Source organism: Denticeps clupeoides, chromosome 20, assembly GCF_900700375.1.
Source record: "Denticeps clupeoides chromosome 20, fDenClu1.1, whole genome shotgun sequence".
Classification (NCBI taxonomy): domain Eukaryota; kingdom Metazoa; phylum Chordata; class Actinopteri; order Clupeiformes; family Denticipitidae; genus Denticeps; species Denticeps clupeoides.
The window spans coordinates 1,051,063-1,073,700 of record NC_041726.1 but is presented as its reverse complement, the minus strand read 5'-3'; the positions used below and the strand labels follow the sequence as shown (position 1 = coordinate 1,073,700).

The 22,638-nt window shown below is 46.2% G+C and overlaps 2 protein-coding genes across 2 annotated transcripts; both read left to right on the top strand.

Moving 5' to 3' along the window:
• The first annotated feature begins 9,070 nt into the window (after positions 1-9,070).
• Positions 9,071-11,244, top strand: marcksl1b (MARCKS-like 1b). The gene is made up of 2 exons (XM_028964088.1): positions 9,071-9,396; positions 9,957-11,244. Exons 1-2 carry the CDS (start codon positions 9,304-9,306, stop codon positions 10,482-10,484), a joined length of 621 nt encoding a protein of 206 aa, XP_028819921.1. The 5' UTR covers positions 9,071-9,303; the 3' UTR covers positions 10,485-11,244.
• Positions 11,245-13,698: 2,454 nt separating this feature from the next.
• hdac1 (histone deacetylase 1) lies at positions 13,699-22,225 on the top strand. Its single transcript, XM_028964775.1, has 14 exons — positions 13,699-13,816; positions 15,423-15,535; positions 15,655-15,772; positions 15,857-15,931; positions 16,812-16,950; positions 17,813-17,954; positions 18,437-18,529; positions 19,024-19,132; positions 19,335-19,475; positions 20,159-20,267; positions 20,362-20,489; positions 20,598-20,744; positions 21,045-21,093; positions 21,573-22,225. The coding sequence occupies exons 1-14, from the start codon at positions 13,765-13,767 to the stop codon at positions 21,598-21,600; spliced, it is 1,443 nt and encodes a 480-aa protein (XP_028820608.1). The 5' UTR covers positions 13,699-13,764; the 3' UTR covers positions 21,601-22,225.
• The last annotated feature ends 413 nt before the right edge of the window (positions 22,226-22,638 follow it).

Sequence of the window (22,638 nt, the reverse complement as noted above, 5' to 3'; positions counted from 1 at the left end):
CGAGATATTCGATCTGCGCCGAATCCCGTGAATACGGTAATGTCACCTGCTCCTGCTCAACTTGTCGCTACGGTGCAGCTTTCAGCACAGTTGCCGGCTCCAATTCCTGGGTGAGGCTGTCCCTTAAATGCAAAAAAATTCCACAGCAATTCCGGGGATTCCGCGAATTCCGGTGTAGTAGAAGAGGCGCATTGTTTCCTCTGCGTAGCAACACACCAGTTCCGGGTCTCTCCATCTCCACTTTTACACTTTTAAATGATGTAAACCTTTTACAAACAGATCTTTATATTAATTAAGATGTGGCGGTGGATAAATTCTAAACCCGTTCGGGTTACACAGCGTTAGGTGGCCACATGACTACATCTAACATCACTGAAGGAGTGGTTATAAAAACCCCCATCGTAAACCATTAGTGGGCCGCACACATTAGCTCAGTGTTCTCCACTTTATTTCCCTTTATAGCCCCGTGGAGAATATCGAGCTCGCTGGTAAATTAGGGCTGCATTAAAAACACTTGGCCACGGCTCCAGTCTTCCTTTCTGAAGCTTCCGTGAAAGGATTTTTCCAAGCACTTGTCTCTTGGCGAGCCACTGGCCAAGCTGGTGCTCTGCCGAGATCAATATTTCATTAGATCTTCCCATTTGTGCTGAAGACCAACTTATACACACATCGCGGCTGGATCTTTATCCCTATGTTGGTTAGAATTGAACGGGAAAAGAGGTTTCAGGAATAGCGCTGAGGCCTTTTGCAGTGGATGCAGATGATGGAGCATCCCTCGCTGACCACAGATTCACCAGCAACAGCAGCGCTTGGCCCGGCGCTCTCACCTCACAGAGAGCGGAACGAGACGTGATCAGCGTTCAGAACGCCTCGGCCACCCCACCGACATCGGGAGTGTCTCGGCGCCGCAGGCCGCCATCGTCATTTCATTCACTTCAAAGCCCCGGAAGGCCCACAAAGCCAGACTTGTCTAAGTGCTTACAACAACAACCAAAAAAGCCCAATTGCTGCTTCTCCTCCCTTCCTTTTTCTTTTTTTTTTGGACGTAAAGAGACCTTTAATGACTTGTCACACAAAGCGCAGCATTGTGCCGCAGACAAACAATCGGCATCATTGAAGAGGGCATGAACTTTTAATTCGATCTATACGCTTTGTAAGTGGCTGTTTACGTCCAGCCGCTGTTTAATTATGGACGTTCGCCGATGGTCTCGTCCTCTCAGCTCCTGTCGGAATCGAGGTGCAACTCACCAACGGTACCTTTCCAAGTCTTAACATAGACCTGATGCAGAGTAACCGTAAGTATGAAATCGATGTAAAGCAACGTCAAAATCATGATCCCAAAGCTGCTGCATCAGTGGCATAAATTTATTTTAACTCTTAAAATATTTCAAATGAATTTAGTGCCAATGTGTAAGAGCACTATGACCACATCTTGTTACCCCGGTAACAAATTCATTGTATTTACAGGATTAGTAAAATGCAATTACAGAATAATAAAGTAACGCTGGAGATTTTACATGGAAATCAACCTTTTTTTACCAGGTCACAAAATGATTAGCATCTGCTACTGCTGATGGAATAAAGTTGCTTAGCAACTATAACACCATCCGTATCAAAGAAGGGACCAATTTTTGATAGTGAAAACCTGCCGATGTTCTCTATAGGCCTTATTATTACGTATATTATATGATCAAAAAATTAAAACCGGCGCGCTGATCATCAACACACAGCCCATATAGAACAATGATTTGCATCCAAAAATATGACAGCGGGAGGCCAGAGGTTCTTCTTCCTTCAGCTCTATCATGGGGACACGTCCTCTTTCAGAGCTTCTCTGTTACAGTCGGTGTTGTGAAAAAGCAGAGATTTATTGTCAGCACAACAGTATCCTGTGTTTTACTGTGTACGGCTTCACACAGACCTCGTACAGTCAAAGAAAGATGAATATACACAAGCAGGACACGTTCTCAACGTTCTGAGATAGCGTATTCTACGGTTTTGAGTTTGGGTCGCCAATTGAAAGTTTTAAATCTGGTCAGTGACCCACTTTGCGCCGCATTTCATGTCTGGAAGGGCGAGGGCTTTAGACGGGCGGAGATTTGAATGAGAATGGGAGCTCACCTTCCTCGCAGAGGAGTTTAGAATGAGTGAGATGAAGAGGGGAGTGGAGGAGAGCGAAGAGACGTGGAGAAGAATAAGAAGCGGAGAAGGATGGAAGCAATTAAGGTGACATAGTTCAAGACGAAACGGAAGATGTGCAGTAGACGGAGGGGGAGGGATAGGATCTTCCGAACCCGTAATGATGGAGGGAGAGAGGAGGGGCTGATGTGGTGAAGGGAAGGATGGGAAGCCCTCCCCCAACCCCCCACGCTGACCTCCACCCTTCTTCTTCAGCCTCGTACAGTACACTCTCTCACAACCCGGCTGGCCCATGATTACATTCAGCCAGACTCATCTCTCCATTTTTAACGCTCCTCTGTACGCTGAGACGGCGAGTAAATCACCAGCCTGTTCTCTTTACCAGGCACAGTGGGGTTATTGACCGGGTGAACACCATTCGCTATCCCGTCCTGGTGCTTGGGGCTCTCGATTTTGGGATGTTTAGTGTGTCTGGGGGCGTGATATTGGCGAACAAATGTATTGCATTTATATGGAGTGAAAACAGAAGCAGTAAAGGCCCAAATGTTTGGGATGAATATGACAGTTCCAGGGGGAAAATGTAATTTTCTGTTCCAGATAACCAGTAATACAATGACAATTTAAAAACCGAGCGCCATATAGCTATGTGAACACTAAAAATAAGTATTTAGTATTAAATGTCTGCTATAGTATGTGGTCCGGACGTTGAAAAGTCAAGTAATGTTCCCACTATGATATCAGTAACCATGCATTCAAAAATAGTAACCTAGTCCTTATCATTTTTACCCCTACCAACTTTAACTCTGGGCTAAGGGCCCAGATTACTAACCTTGCTTTTTCTACTAATCATTGTAATTGTGTATTAATTAGAATGAATAACGAGTGAATAGATTTCATGGTTCTTTGTTTATATCTAATAAGTGTCTGTTTGTGAATGTGTGTATTTGTGTTAATGTGCGACTGTGTGTGTGTGTATAAGACTCATGGTTCAGTAGGACAAAGCAGGCCCACTGGCAGTGTGGCAGTGCAGATGTAGCATTAGTGGGTCAGTGTGCCATCATCCCATTCATCAGCCCCCTTCTCTCTATCCATCTTCATCTCACACTGCTGTGCCATGATCCAGTCCGTCCAGCATTTCCAACTCGTCTCTTCACCTCCGCCGCAACTGATATTTCCACACGAGCCCGGAGGTCGGCCTGATTTACGACTCGTGTCTTTAAGGTATGTTGTCTACTAGTGATGGAGGTTAACGTGGTCCAGACACCGTATACATGTACACATACTGCCTCAGACAGAAAGCTTATGCAGTGGGTATCATATATACACGACCGTTCACAGGTTTAGGGTCATTTACAGAATTCCGTCCAAAATCCTGCACAGACTTAGTAAATGTTGCTGGAATTGGCAGTTAATGAATTGGAATAATCTGCATAAATGTAGAGATCAGCTACGATTAGTGTTGAGTTGACTAATGCAAGCCTGTCGCTTTAAAAGCGAAAACTCTTATCTTATCCACAACAGTTGCACAAACTGGACATATTAAGACTGTGGGATCAAATACAAGAAACATTCTGTAACAGTCCTAAACTTTTGCATAAACACAATTTTGTTCATTTCAACCGTCTTTGAGTCAGTTAAATGACAGTCAATTGGCCAAATATGTTATTGCACACACATGGAATTTGGTTCTCACAAGCAAGACAATACAACATGCATCTTAGAAAAGCCTGGAATAAAATCGAATAGATTACGGCCAAAACAAAGTGGTCATAGTGAGTGAGTGATAACCTCTTCTGACCTGACTTTTTCACTATGGCACAGTGTGTGCATGTGTGTGTGGGAGCGGCTACACCTCCATCTGCCCTCTCCTCCACCTATAACCTCCATCCGCCACCACTTTCAGTAACGGGGCGCGGGGGGGCGTGATGATCGGTATGAAACGTGCCGGAGCGGGGACCCGGAATGTTCCAAATCAGCTTTAACGGCTCCCACGTTACAAGTAAACCCTCAATAATCTATTGTCTGAGGTCTGAACCAATTACGTTACATGTTACGTAATGACTTATAACGATGCTGCGTAACCCCGATTAGCCGTCAGGGGGATTATGCTGCGGAAATTCAAATCTGATCCATGAAGGGAAAACAATACACTAATTGTACATATAACAATAATAATAATATTAATACACGTCCAAGTGGATGACACAGAGGCACGTGGTCGTAGTTTCTGCATGCGTTTCCTAAGATGGGCCCTACTTCCTCATGCTGTCACTAGTGACAGTGTGTGTGTGTGTGTGTGTGTAAATGTGTGTGGAGGGAGGCAGCTCTGCCCACGCCGAGAGAGCAAAAATAGATGCTTCTCCTTTCATGCACTGAGGCACGGTCATGTTTTCTCTCTCTCTCTCTCTCTCTCTCTCTCTCTCGCTTTTCTTTTCCCCCTAATTTGTAGTGAGGTGAGTGGGTGACCGGCGGTGGAAGAAGAAGGAGGGGAAGAAAGAGAAACAGAGGGGGGTGAAACCCGATGGGCCTGGAGGATCGAAAATCCTTGTCGAAAACAAACAAACACAGACACACACACACACACACTGTTTTATATGTTATCTCCCACCTCACCTGTCTCTGAATTGTTTGCTGCATTCCAATCTATTGGCTGGATCTTCTCCCAGACTATCCCGTCTCTCTCTCTCTCTCTGTCTTTCCCTGGACTGTTCAGTCCATATATATATATATATACTTTGGGGATTTTGTAAATAGAATTTTGGGATATATACACACGTACGTGTGTGTGTGTGTGTGTATATATATATATATATATATATATATATATATATATATACACACGTACGTGTGTGTGTGTGTGTGTGTCTGTGTGAAAAACCTCCAACATCCCAAAAAATTCCACCAAATCCCAAAATCTTGCCCTCTGTGCAGTGCAACTTGTACCAAAATGCTGGTCCGATTGCCCCATGTACAGCAGCAGTCCCCAGCCAGCAGACCACAGGTATTTCCTGGGACATGGATCATGTGGTTTCAGTTTTTAAGACGTGCTAAATCGACCATTGCAACAATATATCTGTAGGTGATAATATAACACAGTATGGTGCTGTGTTGTTCCGCAAAAAATGACACTAATTCTATGTGACGGTGCTATTTCTCTAAATCCAGTAACTCACATATTCTACTTATACACGGTGTGCTCGACACATACACACTTATTGTGTGTTTAACTGCACTGCCACGTCCTCCTGCATGGGTATCCGTGCAGTGGTCATCTTGCATGGGTATCCCAGCATGTAGAACGAGCAGCGGAGAGACAGAGAGACATCTGTTCTCAATGCGTCTGGAGCGGTCGGCCTAATTCAATTTGCAGTGTCGCGGCTTCCTCATGGTAAACAAACCATTTTTCCCATTTAAGGCGCATCAGGAGGATCATTAGGGCGGGTTTGTTAGCGGTTTCAGGAATGAGGGCTTAGGTGTCAGACAATTGGATTGTTGGCAAGTAGAAAAATCCGATCAAGATACCAGTCAGAAAAGGAAAAGGGAAACAGCGGTCAGTGTGCCATATATATATATATATATATATACACAACAACTTCATATTGGATGGTGCAATGCACAGGTAGCTCCATTGTGTTAAGTCACCGTTTGGAATTAATGGCCTAGCCCCAATGCAGCACAATAATCTCTGTAACCATAGCAACCAGTGGGAAGAACTGCAGGCCCAGGTCTATTTTAATCGCCTATTTTTCTGTTGACTGTAAAGAGCATTTAATTGCTAGTGATCATTGTCCTTAAATCACTAAGGAAAATGTACATTTAAGGCGCACCCACATTCTTTGTCACTAAATGGGAGTTTACTAGGCCAAAAGTGAAAAAGGTACGGTTTACAGTAAAGAGCAGCACGCCATGGCCCCAGAAAGCCCCTGCCAGGTGGAAGTAAGTTTCCCTGGAACATTCTGCTACTGTGCCATGCCTTCAGCTGTGGAAAGTGAAAGTGAAGGGCGGCAGGTACCTGCCAACGTCGGACTTTCAGGTGAATTCCAACAGGGCTGGCTTACAGGGGAAGTCCGGTTTTAGGTGGGAATTTCATGGAAGCCAGTCGCTTGTGGCTACCGATTTCATATTTAAACATTAGCAAAATTATGAAAGCGATAAAGCGCCTGGAAACAACTCACCAAAAGACGTGTGTGGGGGTTACGTTAAAAAAAAAAAAAAGAGAGGTCATCTGACCTGTCTGCTCATCTCATGTGTGTTACGTGACAGTCGGTCGCAATGCGAAACACGTGAGGTTGATCAAAGTAGGTGACCTTTGACCCCCTGACCTATCCCGTTAGCGGTATCGACCTGAAGCTCGGACCTGAAGCCACAATTATTTTTCTTGCCTGCCGCCCTCCCTGGGACATCTGTGCCATGAAAGGGCTCCATATGCTTCTGTGTGTCTTCGTCTGTGGCTAAAGGACTTAACTATGATTATTAATTCATGACTGAGATTAGGATCATTTTGCTGACCTAAGCGGAAAAAAAATTAGTTGAAGCCTAATCTTTAAAAACCATATGCTATACTTTTAGTCCCAGTTCAATAAACAAAATTCTATAACCTATATTCTTCTAATTGATGGAACTGGGACCAAAAGCATAGGAAGGAGATAAATAAGAAGATGAAGTCTTTAATGTTGTTCATGTTCACAGTCAGAATGACCGAACCTACTAAAATAAACGATTTTAACTGATTTTGAATAAGATATTGATAAAGTAATGATCAGTGTAATACTTTTATCTTTTTTTCCCCTCTTTGCTCCGTCCATACCCTACTCTACCCTACCCTCACCCCGGCTTGTGATGCTCATCAGTTGGCTTCCTGAAAGCAGAACAATAGGGCCTTTTCAGGGTATAAATCTCACTGTGTTCGGGCATGAAATCTGGGCAGGCGAACAAAAAGAACCATTGACTCTGTGTAATGGGGAGAGAGAGAGAGAGAGAGAGAGAGAGCGAGAGAGAGCGAGAGAGATAAGATGCCCCATGTCGGCCGTGGCTGAAACCAGTCCACAGCCTCCAGGCCGGACCGAGTGAGAGGGTAGATGAGCAAATCATCCTTGCTTGCATCCATCAGAAAAGGAGAACACTATCTCATCCTCCGAGGTATTGTTTCTAGTGGACAAAAGGCCTGTAATTGGCCGATGCCAACCGCTGATCCCACTGATCATCAAAGCTCATGTGTGCTTAAAGAGTTCATATCAACTAGTTTAATTCCATTGTTTCGTGTCTGTCTTGCCCGGACTACTGCGTCTCCATTGCGTCTCCATTCGACTTTACTTTCTGCCCTATTACACAGAAGATGACATCGTCCATCAATAAAACCGGACACACTCATTGTAGACCCTTAACCAAAAAATGTACATACTTGAATTTAGATTTTATGTTATATACAGATATATACGTGTAAATATACCACCAACGTGGTATTCTGTTGGGGTAAAATTTACCACGCGTGCCACGCCCCCCCCACGACGCCGCTCCCATGATGCCTTGGAGCCTATTCTCACCTCCCGACAGCACATTCACATTCGTGCATCAAATGCAACTCCCGCCTCGGCCCAACTGAACAATGCGGGTCATTCACTGCGGGAGGACACGTGTGAAGTGAGTTCTTCTCTGCGGAGCATCACACTTACACGCTCTCACCCCTGACTCCTGGATGATCTCTCGTGACAAAAGAGACCTTTGACGTGGACCTGGTGGGGAAGAACTGATGAGCCCTCTGAAGGAGGAACCAGCACCCCCTTCACCCGCACTCTCCTCCAAGAAAAATATGTTTTGTTTTGTTTTTTCGTTTTTTTCAGAGGTCAGAGGTCATGCGCGACATTCCATGTGGTTCCACTTAAAAAACAAGCAAAAAAAAAGCAAAAAAGCTCTATCACCCTCGTCTCGAGGTTGTAGTTCTGAGAAAGGAGGTTGCAGGGCGCAGATGAGGTGAAGAATTCTTCACGGACGCTTGCGTTCCTCACATTCCTCCCCAAACAGTGGTCATTTTTCAAGGCTGCGGGAAAAACAGGAATTCGCGACATGCAGAACGATGTTCGTTTTTTTTAACTAGTCACGTGGGCGCCGATGACAAGTTAACACATAGTCATGGGTGCGGAGAGGGAGTCGAGAAGAAGATGGAAACTGGACAGATCATTAAAATTTGTTCATTTCTTTAAGTAGAAGAGGAATATGGTGTCAGATCAGCTGGCCTGGCTGGCCTGGAGTACTTTACTTTACTTTATTTAGCAGACGCTTTTATTCAAAGCGATTTACAAGAGGAAGACACCAGCAATTCTCGTTCGATTTCTATAGAATATTGAGTTTACAAACTAAGAGCCCTGATAAGGCTCAAACTTGTCAGTGAAGAGCATGCTCAGAGATTGTTAGGTGCTAGACTAAGAAAAATTATAATGTGTTATTATAATTATAATGGAGTAGATCTATTGAGGAGACTTAAAAACACAAGTACAAGAGTACAAGAGTACAAGTACAAGATCTGCATTTGTAAAGCAGATAGACAGGTTTATAGAAAATGTAAATAAATAAATAAATAAAGAAGTGTAGTGGAAGTGCAAAAAATTATTGTCATTTTTTATAAATGCCAGTGGTGGAGGCCATAAACCAACATGGCGGGTCCGTAGCGTGGCAGCAGACTGCGTTCCTCTTGAATAAAATAATATTTATTTATGCGTAAATATGCCACGCAATCTGCGGGGAAGCTGACCAACCTACAGTTTAATTAAGCAATCGACATTCCGCGTCCACGCGACATAAGGAATCCGGGTGGGCGGGGCTTCCCGAGGGGTGGGCGGGTAAAGCTCAGGGCGCCGGGCTCTGATTGGTCCAGGTCGCCGGGACTTGCCCAGGGGCGGGGCCAGGGTTATCTTGAAGCGCCGTTCAACTAGTACCGGTAGTAGTACGATCCTTCCCGCGCCAGGGACGCATCAGGAGCACCGGGATTTGTCCTTCTTCCTCTCCCGTTTTCAAGGAATAAAAATTCGTCCCCCCTAAGTTCACTTTTGTTTTGGGGGGATACGCGCCTCTCCCCGGGATTGGATTAATATACATATTTTTCCCATCCGACCGATTTCAGATTTTTCTATATTTTTCATACTAAGAAACAAGAAAACATTGTTTGCGATGGGATCCCAGGCATCGAAGGGTGGAGTCGCCGTGGAGGGGAAAGCCGCCGCCGCCGCCGCCGATCCGGCCGCCGTCAAGACGAACGGACAGGTAGGCGCCGCGCCGGTACCCACGCTGCCGGGCGGGGACACACCCACAGCCGCGCAGCCTCCGTCCCTCCCTCCGTCTATTCAGACCAGGCTGGATGCTGAACGATTCTTACTTCACATTCAGCCAAAAGAATAGCAAAGGAACGTAATTGTGTGTTTCGAATAGCATTTGGCGCGATTTTGTTCAATTGTAATTCCAGACGTCTAGACGGAACGCCACCGTCTGGAATAAAAGCATATTATTTTTCTATCAATTATCACTGATCATTCGCGACTTTTTGTGCAATTGGCCAATTACTGTGTTTTTGTGTGTGTGTAAATTCTCGTTATTATTAATCGCTGGCGTGCGTCGTCTGGAACGACAGCGGGGTTTGTTCGGTGCGGGGATCGATCTCAGCCTTTGTCTGGAAGCCGCCGTCTGGTCCGGCGACCGGTGTGCGCGTCCGCGCTGTAACGGCGCCCCCGGCGGCCGCGGCCGGTACTGCAAGGCGTCACCTCGCAGCCGCTCGGATTCTGACGACGGGCGTTCACGGTCCCCCCTTTTCCCCTCTGTCTCCGCAGGAGAACGGCCACGTGAAGACCAACGGAGATGTTTCGGCCAAAGCGGACGGCGACGCGGCGGCCACCACTAACGGTTCTGCCGAAGCCACCAAAGAAGAGGCTGGCGCTGGGGATGCCATCGAGCCCGCGCCGGCCGCCGAAGGAGAGGCTCCCAAGCCAGAGGGCGAGGCCACCAAGGAGACCCCCAAGAAAAAGAAGAAGAAGTTCTCCCTGAAGAATTCCTTCAAGTTCAAGGGCATCTCGCTGAAGAAGAACAAGAAGAGCACCAACGAGGTGAAGGAGGAGGCCGCCGCCACTCCCACCGTCGAGGAGAAGGCGGAGGAGAACGGGCCGGCGGCCGAGGAGAAGAAGGAGGAGGTCAAGGCGGAGGAAGCCGCCCCTGCCGAAGCCCCCAAGGCCGAGGAGACCCCTGCCAAGTCCGAGGAGGCCCCGGCCGCCCAGAAGGAGGAAGCCGCCGCTCCCGCTGAGCCAACGAAACCCACAGAGGAGACCAACTCAACACCTGCACCATCCGAACAGAAAGAGTGATTGTACTTCACAAGGACCGTGAACTGTTTTTCAAGAAAAAAAAATTATATATATATATATTTATATATATGTGTATACGTATACATATGTATATATACATGGATATATGTATATGTATATATACACATGTATGTGAGAAAAAAAAGAGACTCCTTGTGCCACTTTCTTTCAGAATAATAAAATGACAGACTAGCTTCACTAGTTCACTTCCCCGGTAATGGCTGACAGATTCGGAAGCTGGCTGGTGCCCGTCAGAAATGGGATCTAAGAGCAGGAGGTGAGCGTGTGTCAGGGTTGGAGTCCGGGTCGTGCATCTTTCAAACACACCGATGCAATAACTGAACGGAGCGAGGTGCACGTCACCACGTTTAGTGACTGTTGCAGAAAGAGAAAAGAAATTGATTGAAAAGAAAAAAAAAAAAAAAAAGACTTGCCAACTTTCTACATTCCTATATTTTAACCCAAATTTAAGTATTTTGTGGTGTATAGAGAACCATTTTAAATATTCGGAAGGCTTTGTCTTGTTTGCAGTTTAATTTTCATCTTGGCTAGAAAAAAAACCCACATTTGAGCTTGCTATGTTCACATTTGAAGTAAAAAGCAGAGTTGTTATGTGTTAAACGTGAGCCTTGACCTGCTTTTTTTGTCTATGTAAATACATTTGACCAACTTTGTTCTTTATTTTGCTAATGTTTCAAGATGTTACTGGTTTTATTGTAAAGTTGATAATGGTAAATAAATGTTGGTTACCTACTGACGACCTCTTGATCTCTTGTCTTTTTGTGGGAGGGACATGTAGCCTTTTGGTATACGGTATTATAAGATATTCCGTTCTTAATTACCTGGAAGAAAGAGGAGTAGGATGGACCAAGGCCTGAAATAAGAACATCATGAAACCCCTTTTGATGACGTCGTTGGTGACTTGTGAAGTTTCAGGGACAGTCCCACTGGAGACACTGGGGTTAAGTAAGTGAGGTTTAAACCCGGGTCTTCTGGTTCATAGGTGAGTGTGGCTGCTGGGATACGACCACCATAATATAGCATATCAGAGTCGCACAACACGATTGGAACGACACTGTTATAAAGTAATAAAGTGAAGTGATTGTCACTTGTAATACACAGCAGCACAGCACGCGGTGAAATTCGTCCTCTGCATTTATCCCATCACCCTGAGTGAGCAGTGGGCACCATGACAGGTGCCCGGGGAGCAGTGTGTGGGGACGTCTGTGGCACCTCAGTGGCAGGTTCTGATTACGCTAGGCCACCACTGCCACCTCTGTTAGGTTCCACAGTGTGTAAACAATGCTGTGAAATGCCGATAAAGGATTACATAGTAAAAAGTGAAAGTGAAGTGATTGTCACATGTGATACACAGCAGCACAGCACACGTATATACTTTCCAGCAGCTAATAAACATGAACGTTGGACATGTGAATATGTGAAACTATAACAGGCAGACGTTCCATCATACTATATTATCCAGAGCGACTTACAGTCAGTAGTTACAGGGACAGTCCCCCCCTGGAGACACTCAGGGTTAAGTGTCCTGCTCAGGGAACCTGGGTCTCCTGGTTCATAGTAACCCACGAGGCTACTACCCACCCTACCAGTCTTCAGCGTCGTGAAAGTGTGAGCTCACCAGATACAGAATTCAGCTTGATAAGGTATGTCACTGTGATCACCAGCCCTGCACAGCTTAGACCTTCCCATGTTCCACCACAACCGATTCAGCTCAAGAGCTGGATGGATGAGAGCAGAGAGCCATGGATCTGTTAAAGGAGGCTAAATGAGAGCAATTCATTTAATCAACCTCTGAAACCTTCCTAAATCGCTATATTATTAGAACCAGATACAGTTCATTGAAATAGTCTATAATCTAGTCTGAAAGTGGAGTCATGGCAAAGATTGACAAAGTTCTGTGGATGCAGAACATCTCTATATTAAAGAGAGACAGTCCAGTTGCACAACTCAACTTTCAGACAAATTCACCTGGATGACGGAGAATCTTCACATACAATCTAGTCTATAAACACACACACACACACACACACACATTTTAAAGCGACAGCTTGCAACTGCTGAAGACCAGACAATGACGAGAGATCCCAAATCTATTTTTTATTCTTTGCCCCAAATCAGAAGACAGTTTACGAGATGTATAATGGTGACAATTCATAGTGCTGGATGAAACCCTGGTTATTAACAATATCATCATAATTATAACACACAGAATGAAATGGGCCCTTTCGTGTGGTTTTGGAGAGGTATTGTTCAGAAGTGCCTCTCTCAGCTGGAGTAAAACCAAGGTCGCCATCTGAAGAGAGCTGAGAGCTCCACGTTTGGAATGACAGTGCATCTGAAGCAGGAATTTCCGGCCATCGTTACATGCACCATATGTTTATTTCTCCACGAAGTCGGGCCTGGCTCGTCCTCATCTTCAGGCCAAAGCCGAATTCATTTCTACTCCAACTCATCTACTCAACAGTTTACGTTATGGCGAACACCCCTCCACACACACACACACACACACACACACACACCGGCAAGACAAAGCGGCGCCAGAAAACGAATTATGGCTGAATTTGGTAAATATCCTTGAATAATTGGTGGTGCTACTTGAACGTCTTTGTCTGTTTGGAGAATAAGATGGAGCCATTTTGAAGAATCCGAAGAAATCCGAGGAATCCCAGAAACTTTAGTATTTTCCCAGCAGGAGAATATGAAAAATACTTGATGAATCTGTTTTTGTTTTTTTTATATCTGGATAGATTCATTTAATTGCACTGACACCGGCAGCTACATGTATGTGTAGGGTTATAAAGTAGTATTAAAGTGTTATTAATCCGGGCTTTGGAAATGAGCGTGAAACGAGATTTGCCGGGTCAACATTCAGCAGGAACAGGGCGCCACCGCGCGGTCATTGTCGTGAACTTCTTCCCCATCCACCATCTATATATTCTCATTATCAAATGACGCTATATCCGATTATAACCGATTAAACGCGCCATGTATTAGATGTATTATTAACTGTTAAGTTATTTACGTATTATTTATTTCGCCGTCACGTTATGGCGTTGTTAAAATATATTAGTCTTTTGATGAGACGTGTAAAAGACATTGTCTTCACGTCACATTACACTACTTGGCGCGTTCACGTTTGGAAACGCCCCTTTCCCTAAACACGAGCTGTGATTGGTCGAACGGCGCTAAGGGGGCGTTGCGATCGACGCTGGGCATCACGCAGAAATCCCAGCAGGCTCAGCCTGTAATTGGAGGTAAAATGGCGCTGACTTCTCAAGGAACAAAGAAGAAAGTTTGCTACTATTACGACGGTAGGTCGTGGGGCTTTGGCCGAATTCGGGCCCGGCTGTCGCGGTCCGCGCTGCGGCTGCGAGCCCCGCCGAGCCCTCCCAGCCCTCCCGCCTCCGGAGGTTAATGCCTAATGCGAGCCCGGCGCTTTAGCCTTAGCCGCGTTAGCCGATTGTGTCCGCTCCGCCGGGGCAGCGTGCCGCACCGCACCGCGCCGCGCCGCACCGCGCCGCGCCCGGGTAGAGTTCTCCGGAGTTCTCCTGCCGAGGGAGCAGCGTCGCATGCGGCCGAACGTCGGCGGCTTGTCCTCGGAGCCGGGCTCCATCCCCGGAGGGAAGCGGCGACTCGGCGTCCAGAAGGCGCTAGTCCCCGCTCGAAGCCGCCTGCGGTTACATTATATTATATATTCTATATAATGTATATTCATTTCTGAGCGTGTGGTTCTCTTTCTTTTTTTTAATTTTTATTCGAGTTATGATATCGCCGTAAGTTTTGCATCTTGTGGATGTTGTTCTTATCACCGCCACACTTTATAATTTATAATGTTTTTTTTTATTTTAATACATTTACAGAATTTACCAGACGCCCTTATCCAGACTTAAAATCAGTAGTTACAGGGACCGTCCCCCCCTGGAGACACTCAGGGTTAAGTGTCCTGCTCAGGGACACGATGGTAGTAAGTGGGGTTTGAACCTGGGTCTTCTGGGTCATAGACGAGTGTGTTACCCACTAGGCCACTACCACCCTAGTCCTGCTACTAGTTTTAGAAAACTGGTTTTCTCTCAGGTCACCTGGTAACTTTTAAATATTTTTACGTATCGTGTGCCGGTAGCCCTGAGCTTTAATTGACTTTAAAAAGCAACTCTTCAGGATTCTTTAAAGTTAAATAGTTCGGAGAACATTGCAGCCGGTGTAATTCAGGTCGGGCCGGCATGTAACACACGATCAAGCTTTGTTGTCACTGTCACTTTTCAAGGAACGACAGTCGGCTCAGTGTGGCGTGCGGTTAAAGACGCCGCAAGAGAGTCTTGCACAACAAGCGATTGGAACCGTGGTGCACGGATCACGCAAATTGCTCCACGAGAGAGAAGAAATACGAATTGCACTGGGTGCGATGTGTCTATTGCAAGCGAAGTGAGACGCGGTGAAATGTCCTCAGTTTAACAGTCACCCTTCTGCTGCCACCGTTGCCCCGTGCACGTTATGTGACGATATTGCACGTTTATTCTGAGTTTAGAGTCCTGGTTGCTTTTGGATGATATATACATTTATATGGATCCACCTTAATAAAATGGGAATGGTTGGTGATGTTAACGTCCTGTTTGTGGCACATTAGTATGTGTGAGGGGGCAAACTTTTCAAGATGGGTGGTGACCATAGTGGCCATTTTGAAGTCGGCCATCTTGGATCCAACTTTTGTTTTTTCAATAGGAAGAGGGTCATGTGACACATCAAATGTATTGGTAATTTCACAAGAACAACGGTGTTTTATCATAACTTTATTATTTCATGAGTTATTTACAAGTTTCTGACCACTTATTCCCATTTTATTAAGGTGGATCCATATAAATGTCCCCTCTGTAGTGTGTGTGTGTGTGTGTGAGTGTAACCCTCTCGTTTTCTCCCCAGGTGACGTGGGTAACTACTATTATGGCCAAGGACATCCCATGAAACCCCACAGAATCCGCATGACCCACAATCTGCTCTTAAACTATGGTCTTTACAGAAAGATGGAGATCTATGTAAGCGATGCAGATTTATTTCTCGTTTTCGTAAAAAAAAAAAAGACCTTTTGCCGCGATTCAGCTCTCCGCGAATCGCTTTCTAAGCAGCTTCGCTTGTTTCGCTGTGATCCCGACAGAGGCCCCACAAGTCCAACGCCGAGGAGATGACCAAGTACCACAGCGACGACTACATCAAGTTCCTCCGCTCCATCCGCCCGGACAACATGTCCGAGTACAGCAAGCAGATGCAGAGATGTAGGCGCGCCGGCGGTTAAAATGGCGGCGGGGGGGCAGCGCGTCCGCCAGGCTCACCATGTCACGTCTCGTCTTGTTCCGCAGTTAACGTGGGAGAAGACTGTCCCGTGTTCGACGGCCTGTTCGAATTCTGTCAGCTCTCCGCCGGCGGCTCTGTTGGTAAGCGATACGGTACAAACGGCTGATCCAGATATTACTATTTCATGAGGAGGAGACTCGTTTACGCCGTTTACCAGACGTCCTTATCCAGAGCGACTTACAACCAGTAGTTACAGGGACAGTCCCCCCCTGGAGACACTCGGGGTTAGAGGTGTGAACCTTCACTGGTCTCACGATTCGATTACGATTAGCAGTGCCTCGATATTGATGCATCCCAGCGCGTCCCAGCCATTTTCTACATGTCACATGATGTTTCCAAATACCAGAGTTAAGGTCTCGTGCGCCTGTGTGGACGCTCTGATTCGCTCTTGTTACGTCCGCACTCACCTCGTAACAGTTGTATATACCGCTAGTTCTCCTTTAAATGCACACGGCACTATGTTGTGGGCGGAGTTAGTCGTCTGCCCCGGTCCTGATGCAGATGGACATCTCCACCAAGCAGAGCAACCGAGGTCCTTGTATTATTTCATCTTGTATTACATAAAAGCAGTAATGTTTGGAACGTGTGATGTCCAAATTGCTCACGTGAAAATACGTGCAGCGTAAAACTCCTACCCGGAGTGGCGCTGTTCCCAGATCAGGCTGAAATTGAATTCCACGTCATCATGATATTATTGATTATGTTCTGCATCTCGATGCATCGATTATACAATTAATTTCAACACCCCTACTCAGGGTTAAGTGTCCCGCTGGGGGACACGATGGTAGTAAGTGGGGTTTGGAACGAGTTGGTGTAGCATGCGTGGTTTTGATTTTTTTTATAAACCAGCGTCCAACCGAATCGTCCGGTGTCCAGGACCGTAGCGTATCGCGGCGTGCGTCTGGGATCCCCGGGAAAGGGTTCGGTTGACCTCGCGTGTGCCGCCTCTTTCTGCCGCAGCCGGTGCCGTGAAACTGAACAAGCAGCAGACGGACATCGCCATCAACTGGGCCGGGGGACTCCACCACGCCAAGAAGTCCGAAGCGTCCGGCTTCTGCTACGTCAACGACATCGTCTTGGCCATCCTGGAGCTCCTCAAGTAATTTTGCCTCCTCGGGCCTCGTGTTCGGTTTGGGAACCGCAGAAACTCGCGCGAACGTTCGGTTTTTTTAGGGTTGAGGTAAAAAGAATTTTATTCAATTATATTTCTAAAGCGAACACCAACCAAAGTACAGTTAATATCACGTAGGACACAATTACTAGTAATAATGGTATAAAATAATAATAATAATAATAAAACCCAAATCTAGTTAAAAGCCAGTGAAAAAAGATGCGTTTTAAGAGGACTCTTGAAAAGCGGGAAGTGACTAGTGCAACTGGTAGCCAATAAGGACGCGAACGCGTAGTGGAAAGGTTGCCGGTTCAAATCCCGACCCGCCAAGGCGCCACAGAGCGAGCTACCGTCCCCACACACCCTTTCGTGGCGGTCCACTTCTCACTACCGGCAATGGGTGGGACCACGCTTCACTGTGCCCTGTCCTGTGGTGTCACACGTGACAACTGATCACGGTCACATAAGCGGGCATTATAACTGCTTTAACGACTCAATTTTACCCGTTTTACAGTCGTCATGTGATAAATAAGTGATAATAAGTGATTGTCACATGTGATACAGTGCACACAGTGGAATGTGTCCTCTGCATTTAACCATCGCCCTGAGTGAGCAGTGGGCGGCCATGACAGGCGCCCGGGGAGCAGTGTGTGGGGACGGTGCTTTGCTCAGTGGCACCTTGGCGGATCGGGATTCGAACCGGCAACCTCCTGATTACTGGGCCGCTTCCTTAACCGCTAGGCCACCACTGGCCCACTGGAGCATCCCGTCACCGTCTAGGCAACGTCTATGAGGACTCTTTTTAGCCGTGGCTGGACGTACACCGTAATGTGATGTCTTGCTGTTGTAGGTACCACCAGAGGGTTTTATACATTGACATTGACATTCACCACGGCGACGGCGTGGAGGAAGCTTTCTACACCACGGACCGAGTCATGACCGTCTCCTTCCACAAGTACGGGGAGTATTTCCCAGGCACAGGAGACCTCCGAGTGAGTTGACACCCCAAATTACTGTAATGTTGTACGTAATACGGAGAAATGAATACTGAATACTGAAAAATGATTTGTTCAGGTCGGGCCGGTAAATCCGATTTTTCCGGTGTAGATGTAGGACGTTATTGTAGTGAAACTGTGGGAACGCTCTGAGGTTGGAAACTAGTGCACGATGTGCAGAACCCCGACCTGCAACCTTCATCCTGACGTGTAGGAGTACGAGTTGTGTATCTGGTACGGTTTCCACCCCGACTGTTAAATCTTAGTACAGTGGGTTTTAATACGACGCGACCAGAACACCCAGTGTGATTCGTATCATGTTATTTCTGTTCTCCGTTGTGGGTTTACCCCGTTAAAATGCAGGGTCACCAGGGTGCATGAAGTGTAACGCCGCCGGTGTTGTGGCTGGTAAGACCGCCGCGCTTTCCGCTTGTGCGCATGCTCGTGTGACAGGGCGTGGCTGTTCGTTTGTGTTTCAGGACATTGGAGCGGGCAAAGGCAAATACTACGCTGTGAACTACCCCCTCAGGGATGGGATAGACGACGAATCTTACGAGGCCATTTTCAAACCGGTACGCTCCCCCCGATCGTGGCGGCTGAAGACGGCGAAGACCCCTGCAACGTACTGAGACGTTATCATCGTGGACTATAATATACATATATCATATATCATGTCAATGATCTGTTAATCTGTCGATTCTTTTTTTGATTAATCGGGGAGGGATAAAAGCATTCGTTTCCAGCCCTTTATTCAACCTTTAGAAGATGCAATACAATTAAACATCTGCATCTGCCGAATATGCACTGTTTAGACCTGAGCTGCCGGATCAACAATTTATAAAAAAAAATGAAAATCTGAAAACGTGCTCCTGGCGGCCACGTTGCCTGCTGCAGAAAACCGGCGCTCAGATGGCGTTGGTGTGACGGTCACTGCAGCACACGGGCGAAACGTGTCCCCCGCTTTAAACCGCCATTAAACCAATTCGTTGCCGACTCTTTCAGTAATGGATTTATGATCGGTGTTGTTGCGGCCCTAATACATCGTTATGTTCTGTGCGTGTTGCAGATCATGGCGAAGGTGATGGAGATGTACCAGCCCAGTGCCGTGGTGTTGCAGTGTGGTGCAGACTCCCTGTCTGGGGACCGGCTCGGTTGTTTCAACCTCACCATTAAAGGTAAAGTCCACATTCAGTTGGATTTACCAGCTAATAAGATTCCTCTGTTCTGTCCATTTACGTCATCGTTGTTGATTAATTTATAGGACTGGTCCTATCGGATGCGGTTTCCTCTAGATTTTTAACGGGTCCTTACGTTCTCTGGAGATAATTCTTAGAGGTTGAGGCTGAGATTAGATTGCGTCGGATGTGTTTCCTGTAGGCCACGCGAAGTGTGTGGAGTACATGAAGAGCTTCAACCTGCCACTGCTGATGCTGGGTGGAGGAGGCTACACCATCAGGAACGTGGCCCGCTGCTGGACCTTTGAGACGGCGGTGGCCCTCGACAGCACCATTCCCAACGGTGAGACAACCCGTCTCAGTATTACTGTAATGGCCGCACGCTTTCTTTATCCCGGCATCCATATGGATATGCTGCACAACGGTGATGTGACCGTATTGCTATCTACAGCTCATACAAAATGATCTTGAACCTTCCCAAGTTCTCCACACCGCCCCTCTGCTACGTTCCCTCCACTGGCTCCCAGTAGCTGCACGCATCAGGTTCAAAATGGCCTACAAAGCCAAACATGGAGTAGCACCATCCTACCTCACAGCCCTTATTACACCTCACACTGCACCTCGTATACTCCGAGCCTCCAGTACTGCTCGCCTGGTCCCTCCATCTCTGAAGGTAAAAGGAAGACGCTCATCTAGACTCTTCTCCGTCTCGGCCCCTCGGTGGTGGAATGAACTTCCAGCTCAGTCACTGAGCACCTTCACACGGCAGCTCAACACCTTCCTCTTTAGAGAAGATTTAGATGAACTTGTGACCTTCTTCTGGTCTGACTTCTGTATAGAAACTAGAACAGAGTGAATAAAAAGATTGTATTCATAGTTGGGGGTCCTGGTGAACCAGAACTGACCACTTCATCCATGGTGACATGGAAGCACGTTGTAAGTCGCTCTGGATCAGGGCGTCTGGTAAATGCCTTGAATGTAAATGTAAATGCTGACCTGTTTCTGATTGGACGACGTGTGTTTCAGAGCTTCCCTACAATGACTACTTCGAGTACTTCGGCCCCGATTTCAAGCTGCACATCAGCCCCTCCAATATGACCAACCAGAACACGAACGACTACCTGGAGAAGATCAAGTACGTGCGCGGCCGCTCTGTTTGTGCTGGCGTGTTGAGGAGGGGGACGGGGGGACGCGGGTGATTCTGAGTCGGGTTTGTCTCCTGCGCGCAGGCAGCGTCTGTTCGAGAACCTGCGCATGCTGCCCCACGCGCCCGGGGTCCAGATGCAGGCCATCCCGGAGGACGCGGTGCAGGAGGACAGCGGCGATGAGGAGGAGGACCCCGACAAGCGCATCTCCAGTACGTCGCTGTGTGTGCGATCGGCTATAAATTATACGTATCGGCTGTAAATTATCATTTTAATACAGATTCACTTGCGTAACAGCCGTCCTTTTTTTCGTCCTCCAGTTCGGGCTCACGACAAGAGAATAGCCTGCGACGAAGAGTTCTCCGACTCCGAAGACGAGGGGCAGGGAGGCCGCAGAAATGCAGCCAACTACAAGAAGACCAAGCGCGTAAAAACGGAAGAGGAGAAGGACGGCGAGGAGAAGAACGGTAGGGTGACTTGCGTAGTTATGGCCGCACGGACGACTGCTCGGAAAAAGCAAAAAAATTACGAATTTCAACGCGTCTTCAGGTTTTGTAGAAATACAAAATGCATGAAATATAAATCTGATTCGCTTCAACTCTTTCGTGGATTTGGTTCCGAAGTACGTTTTTATTTTTTCCAGTCTTTGAATAAAAATGTCCTCCTCTGGGTTTTTTCGAGGTGTGTTTGGTCGTCTCTGTTGTTCTGTTGCATGGTACGGTCGTACGGTGACGTTATCTGATGCGTGCGCTCTCTCTCTTTCCAAGATGCGAATGAGGAGGAGAAAACGCCAGAAGACAAAATGGATTCAAAAGGGTGAGTTTAGCAGCACGGATTCACGTTTCAAAACCCAGGAGCGAAATGTCTCAACTGGAACAATACGGCAACAGTCTGTTGGTAATGAACTGCGTTGGGCGGGGTTCCTACGGCCATTAAAAACAGACAATTTTCCAGGCCAAGAAACATAAACATATAAAGTCAACATTAAACCGTGCTAGTTTTAATCTAGAATGTTGAGAGTATCTTTGCTGGCTTTACGTAGTGAAACACGTCACATGTTTTTTTTTTTTTTTTTTTTTTTTATATATGAGTAAGAACCCTGGGTGGGTCTGATTATTTATTATTCATACATTTCTTTGTAACCTTATTATATGATCATTATTCTGACTTGATAACCAAATATGCGTTATTAATCATTGAGATTAATAATTATGATTGCTCTACATGCATGGTTTTTCAAGAATACCACAATAAATTGCTGACGGATATTTTTTTTTTTTTTTTTTGTCTTTCAGGCCAAAAGAAGAATTGAAAACGGCCTGAGCTGCGAACAGGGTGCATGATGTTGTCGTTTGAAGACCCCCCCCCAAACCCACACAGTAGAGTTTAGAGCTGAAAAGCAGAGACTGTAAATTATTTTCTAAGACTCGTTTTACTATTTGTATTCTTAAGAAGTGATATAAAGGTTTTTACATTTGCCTGTTTGCATTGAGATGCAACATGTACCTTTTTTTTTTTGCGCTTTTAAACCTCGGAAGTTCCGTCAAGACGTCTGAACCTCAGTCCTCCACTATTAGCCAATGGTCACTAGCTTTTCTCTGCCTTTCTCAGGCGTTCAACTCTCTAAGTTATTTTGGATCATGGACACTTATCCCCGCTGCTTCTTTATGGATGCTCTTTATACAGATTCTTCTCCCCCCTTTTTATTATTACGAATGTTCATGTTTTGTTTTTTTTTACCGTGTCTGTATTGATGGCTCTGAACTTGGCCTGTCTGCCTGTTTAAACGACATTTATTACATGACGTTAGGCTCCCGACCGTTTATTTTTACTGTGGTTCTGATGATGGGTAGATGACTGGTGTTGCTGACACTTCAAGTTCAGTGGTTGTGAAATGTTGAATATTAAAATGATGACTTTTGGTAAAGAAAATAAAAGAAAATGTCAACGTGTGTCTCATCGTTGCTTTTTGTGCCCCACGCCGGATATTGTATTTCATTTTACAGAAGTGCTTTTCAGATGTCTATCGTAATAAAATAATTCATAATAAATAAAATATAAAATAATTCATTTGCTCACTAGAGCCCTACCTACTTTTATTTATTTAAAATAATCTGAATCCGATGGCTGTAGCTTCAGCAATTCAGAGCTGTTCAAATGATATTCAAGCATAATCATGGCATTTTAAGCATTTGGGTGACCTAAAGGTTAAGGAAGCAGCCCCATAATCAGAAGGTTGCCGGTTCGAATCCCGACCCCTCCAAGGTGCCACTGAGCAAAGCACCGTCCCCACACACTGCTCCCCGGGCGCCTGTCATGGTGCCCACTGCTCACTCAGGGTGATGGGTTAAATGCAGAGGA